A 6000-nucleotide genomic window follows, 5' to 3' on the forward strand; every position below is an offset into this window, starting at 1 on the left:
TGGGCAGCAGAGGTGAGTGAAATCCTTCTTTCCCCATTATTCCCAGCTGCCACATAGAGCACAGTGGTACAAATGCACACCTCACCAGAACACCAACCAGCAGCGTTTTGAGGGAGTGCAGGAGCTCAGCAGAGCTCTCCATCCTCCCGATGGCCAATCTCTTCCTGTGAGGACCAGCTGAGATGCAGCTACTCTGCACAGTCCTTTCCCTGAACTGGTTTCCAAAGAGGTGCAGCACAGCACAGCAGTGCAAGAGCAAGAGTTACTGCACCTGCAGCATGTGGGAAGGCAGCAGGGTAAGGAACAGGAAAAGCTGTCTACAGGGAGATGGTGCTCTACCGATTGGGATCTATAGAGCAAGTGCAAAGAAAAACAGGGAAAACAGGGCCCAACACAAAACATCTTTTTTTTTGTCAAGTCATTACTTTGAATGAGAAATCAGAAAGATTTTGGTTCTGGTCTGACTCTGTTTGAAGGAAATCCTGAGTGGTTCTGTTTCAACCTCAGCTCCAAGCCAAGGTGGGGGGAGACAACAAGATTTGAACTCTCTACAGTTTACATTTGTTTTGATTCCCTTCACAGAGCAGCGTTGTCCCATGATGAGAGGAGGGAGCCAGATGAGCTTGTGATAAAAACAGCAGTGTCTGCCAAATAAAGCAGGCCCAGACTACAAACTGGAGGCAACTTATACTAAACAGTGGTCTCTGCTCAGTTAAGTCAGGACAAAGCCTTGCTGGCCAGCTTCCAAGACTGAGAAGTTAATTCTGAATACTTGGTATCAAGGCAAATGAGCCTTGTTGTCCAGATGCCTTTGGGAGTCCTTGGGTCTGCATCATTCTCCTTCCACAGGAAAGAAGGGAAAAATCTGAATGCTGAGCCACCATAGAGAAAAGATGGTACAAAGAGAAACTGGTGGCCTTCCAGGTAACACTGAAGGAAGCAGGACACATGGGCCCTCTGAGCTGATGGGACACGCTTGTGCACTCCTCACCCATCCAGAAACACCACGGGCAAATGCTCAGAGCATGGTGCGTTTACTGCATGTGAACAGGCTGCATCAGGGGGCTGGAAAAGTCCTTGCCACTAGGCTTCGACAGTCTACAGTCTTCAACATCTTGCACGAAGAGAGACAAAACATAGCTTCAGGTTCAGCTGCCAGCTATTTAAGAAACAGTCATGCACATGCAAAAGTCACACAACCAAGACTGCTAGACAAAAACTGATGGCTGGGGAGGTCAGATATACTCATATGCTGCAGTGCCCAGAGAGTTTATGATGGACTGCTTGTACAGGCACTTTCTGGTATCAAGTTGAATCCCTGCTTTCAGAAGGTACTTCCTGTGGCAGGCCTGTTGTCCTGCTGCCTTCAACACCTCCTACCTTGGCCACATGAATCAGAAGAGGCTTATTTTAAGTTTCCTAACACTTTCTTCTCTGAAGTTTCCATCCCTGAAAACACAGCAGACTACTGAACCTGAAAGCTTTTTTCTCCGTGCACAGCCTCTTTCCCTGACACCAACACCAGCCAACTGCTCGATGGCTGCAGGCACCCCTCCATCTGAGCAGGCTCAGCCCCCTCCTGACAAGCAGGGCTCACACACCATGGCAAAGCCAATAGCTTGGGGAACACTGTTTGCTGTGGCTGTTACTGCACGTGCTGAAGTGACCAGAGAATAGCACAAAGGTGTTCGACCAAGCACAGAGGGGCAGCCCCACTTTCCCCAATGCAGTGGAGCAGCTCCTTGTGCCAACAGGACAGGCTGGCCCCAAATGAAACCGAGCACACAGGCTCCCTGGCTCCAGAGCACTTCCTCCCCAGTGCTTCCCACCACCTCTCCTCCTTGTTAGGAACTTGCCTGCACAAGTCAATGAGCCCCAGGCCCTGAGCTTGCTCTGTGCCATTCCTCTTCACCCCAGAGAACAGAGATCCTCTTCCCCCAGCCATCCTGAGCTGTGCTAGCTTCTCCTGCACTCCCCTACCCGTGCATGACCTCACCTCTGCAGGCACTCCTACTGCAGCTGGGTGCATCGCCACTCGGGAAGCCCTTTCTGCCTCACTGGTCCCTTGAGCATCCCCTGCTTGCTAAGCTTCCCAGCCCAGATCTGCTCTCAGCTCCTCCTCCTCAGATGACTCTTCCCTTCCCATCCCTCAAGTCAGTACCTGCTCTCTTTGTCTGCTGTTACACAGCTACCCTATTAAAATCAGGCTCTCTGCCTCAGAAGTAACATGAATGCACTGTAATGCCTGTCTCTGAATAATGAACTCCAGGTACTGCAGTAACAAGCCCCATGGAGACATGTGCAAAACATGAAAATACAGCAGCTCACTGAAAAGGTGCACCCTCTCCCAGAGCTGCAAATCTCATCAGCAAGGCTCCAAGCTGCCCTTGAGGCTGCAGAGCAGCTCCCCTCTTTACTGCTGCTAATGCCTGCTCCCACTTCCAGGTCATTAACTCTCTTCCCCACCCAGCTGCCTCTCCCAGTCTTTCTGGCCAGGAGGAGTAACTCTTTCTCATCCTCTCATTCAACGCTGCCTTGGTCTCTGACATTATTTCTCTTTTTTCCTTAAACAGCTTACACAGAAATTCTCTGCATTCATATATTCATCATGTTCCAGGGGGACTGAACTAAACATACCTTTCATTTCCCACTCCCTGCTCTCATGTTTTACTCCACTGTTCCTTGCCTCTTCCTAAGCAAACTGCCCCTCAAAGCCAGGGGTTGGCCAAGCTCTGCTGGCTGTTCACATCAGATGGATGCTCATCTTGGAGTAAAACTAAAAGAGCGCTGCAGTACCCCTGTACTTAAGAGGAAATCCAACACTTGCCTTCCCTTGTGGATGTGCCTGCTTTTCAAGATCAGCTCCACTAAAAGCTCCTTCGCTGCAGAGAGCAAAGCACTTTGCTTAGGGGGTTCTGGACTGACTCCTACCCTCTTCATCTCCCTCCACAGAGATCCCCATAGGAGCTCCTCATCCACTGCATTTGGCCAGATCCATCAAAACAGAGCTGCTCTGCAACAAGCTTTACTCATCCCACCAGCCAGACAAGTTGCCTGCAAAACAAGTCACAACTTTCTGATACCAGGATAAATTAAAGTTGATTCCTGCCCCTGCTCCATGGAGCACAGCGTGAGAGAGGAAAGCACATACTGGAAGAGGGCTGCCCAAATGCTGCTCCCCTGCTGCAAGCCCATTAAGCATCTACTGAGATATGAAGAAAAAGGATAGATCTCTTTAGTGCACCCAATTTTCACCCTAGAACAGGCAGGCAACCAACCAACTGTAACTCCACAGGGGAATTCATAGGGCATGAAACTCTCACAATGGCAGCAAAGGTATCCAGGTTGGGCTCAGCACATCAACCCCACCAGACAATACCACTCCCAGCATTTCACAAGTCAAACCACCTCTTGCTTCTGACACAAGGAAGGAGTTTTGCTCCCAGCACACATTACCTAATTCCTCACACAATGTGAAAGTCAAAATACCTTTCTGTGTTTCCTGAAGAGCAAGAAAATCGCATTCAAACTGGTATACATTTCTTCTTATCAAGCAAAGCGCTCTCTTCCATTCTGCAGCAGAGTACTCCAGAGATAGAAAAGCACCAAAAGGGAACAAACTTCACTGCAGACTCAACAGAGAAAGGAAGAAGAGACCTGTGGAAGTAAACACTGCAGAGGTGTCTCCTTTCTGCTCTGCTCTCTGTTCTTATGATCAAAGGAGACACAGCTTTCCATCTTAAAAGAGGGCTGGATTTTGTCTGGAGTATGAGGAAGTGGCTGGGTATGTTTTGTGTGAGGGAAGTTTAGACACATCACGTCTAAGTTTCTTCTGCACCCAGGCAAACATTACATGCCATTTCAGGTCACAGAAGAAAGCTTGTAGCCTGTGACATTCTTCCCTTCTTACTGCACCACTTGTAACCAGGAGAGCAGTGCCACAGCCCACTGCTGATTTGGAGGGGCACATCAGAGTGACCTGCTTTGTTGGCTACCCATTGCAAGACCCAGGCTTTCCTACATCTTTCCAGAGCTGTGAACTCAGCAAAGAGTGCCACATAAATAAAAGGTAAGTCTGACCCCATAATGCCAATGCAGGAGTTCTCTCACTTCCTTGGAGCCCACAGACAGCTCTCCACCAAGCTGTGGAACACAATAAAATGGACAGAGGCAAAGGCCAGGATGGAGGATCTACAAAACTGCTGCCTGCTCCAAGGCACACAGAGTTAGACACTGATTCCTTGCTGGCCACATGGCAGGTTAGGCATGAGCACAAAACTGAGTGGCTCGTAAAAGGGTTATCTTCTGAGGCTCTGCAATGCAGATCTGTGCTTTGGAGTAGACTCTAAAATAACATTGACTACAACCGTGCCACTGAACTACACATTTCTTCCTAGTCTTCATTAGCCCTACACGTCTCCCATGCCCAACCCTCCAAATTACAAGCACAACGTGTTCCAGACAAAGAAGCACACAGGCTTCTATGGATGTAGAAGTGGCACAGCTTGTTTGCCAAACTGCAGTATTAAAAAAAAATAAACCACACATACATACATGCTTCCTCAGACATGCATACAACATTCTTCTGAGCCAATTCTCAAATTCCACAACCACTGCCTGAGTGCCAGACGAACTCAGGACTACCAGAAAAGTTCCACTGAACACAAATTTGCACTAATTCTAAGGATGGCTTATCATACTATCATATTCTGCTGAGGCCATTCTAATGTATCTACCTTGGCAACATCAAAACTGAGAGTGAGACTGCACATCTGGGAATACAGACTGTGCCTTCTTGTGAGGAATGCTGCGTTCAGCAACAAGACTGTTATACCAAAGGAGAACCACTTAATCTCTAGCAGTTTATTCTTTCAGGTGCTCCTATCCATTACTTCCTAATCTCACTCCTCCAGAAAATGCCTCAGAAGAACAGATCTTCTCCTATTGCTTCTCACTACTCTCCCACTCTGACACAAAGTGACAACAGAGTTTCTTGCGCTTTGCTCTGACAGGAGCACGGAAGCTGCTCCCATCTGTCAGGCTTCCACCTCGTTGATAATCATGGCTTGTCCCTTTCTGCAGCCAACTTTGCCATGCCCTGCCCACCTCTGTGAGCAGCACTTGCCCTTAGCTTCATGCCAAATGTCTTTTTGCAGGTTTGTAGGGTATGAGACTCATCCAGTCTCATCCATAGTCATTGTTCCCTTTGGGCCAATTTTTCTTCTCTGACTTCTTAAGATCCTGGTGACATGTGTTATCTGGTGGAACAGCTTGAAGTAGCTAAAATGAAAGATTTAAGTCCTCCCCAAAGGTGAGTTGTACATGCACACTGCTGTACCCAATGTGAAAGCCTTACCTCTTCTGAATTCTCTGCCCCACCATCCTTCCCGCTACTGCTGCTGCTGCTGCCAGGCTTTGTGGTGCTTTTGGTAGACTTTGGAGACTCCTGAAAGGATGAGAACACATTCAGAGAAAACTTTACCTTGTTCAGAATTTTAGCATCTCTCTGCAGAGTTCAGGTGTGTGCTGCCACAGACCACTCCTGCAGCACGCCCCGCTCCGGACATCCACTCCCAGCCCATTTTCCCTGAGAAGGGCACCCTGAATGGCTCCCCCGGCAGCTAACGCCCAGGGCGAGCCACGGACCCAAGCCCAGGAGCGATGCTGGCACCTCCCGTCCCGGTCACCGCAGGCTGACCGCGGCGAGGCACCTGCGGGTGACAGGGCCCCGTGCCCACCCAGCCCTTCCCCGGGGCGCGGCCCCATCGGAGATACGCGGTGCCAGGGCATCTACAGCGCCGGCCCGGCCGCCCCGGGCGGCGGCAAAAGCGGATCCGGGCCCTCACCCCGCCGGCGGAGGGAGCAGCGGGACCAGGACGCGGGTGCGGCCGTACCTCCCCCACCGGGAGCATCCCCGCGGCCGGCGGAGCGCGCAGGGCGGGCCGGGCCGGGCCGGGCTCGCACGGAGGCACCGCCGGCCTCCCCTCGCACCCTCCCGCC

At 50.5% G+C, this 6000-nt stretch overlaps 1 protein-coding gene across 2 annotated transcripts in view; it reads right to left on the bottom strand.

Annotated features, from left to right (window-relative positions):
* The window catches only part of PPP2R5D (protein phosphatase 2 regulatory subunit B'delta), a 27242-nt gene extending 21259 nt beyond the window's left edge, over positions 1-5983 (bottom strand). The window contains exons 1-2 of one of the 2 annotated variants that reach the window (XM_042031883.1): positions 5895-5983; positions 5357-5446 (exon numbers count right to left, since the gene is read on the bottom strand). In XM_042031883.1, the coding sequence (XP_041887817.1) occupies positions 5357-5446; positions 5895-5912 (108 nt within the window). In that variant the 5' untranslated portion in view covers positions 5913-5983. Of the gene's footprint in view, positions 1-5356; positions 5447-5846 lie in introns of both variants that reach the window. The other variant, XM_042031882.1, reaches the window with a different exon arrangement.
* Positions 5984-6000: the final 17 nt, after the last annotated feature.

Source organism: Corvus kubaryi, unplaced genomic scaffold, assembly GCF_017639235.1.
Source record: "Corvus kubaryi isolate FWS band 111438036 unplaced genomic scaffold, C.kubaryi_AGA036_p1.0 37347, whole genome shotgun sequence".
Lineage (NCBI taxonomy): Eukaryota > Metazoa > Chordata > Aves > Passeriformes > Corvidae > Corvus > Corvus kubaryi.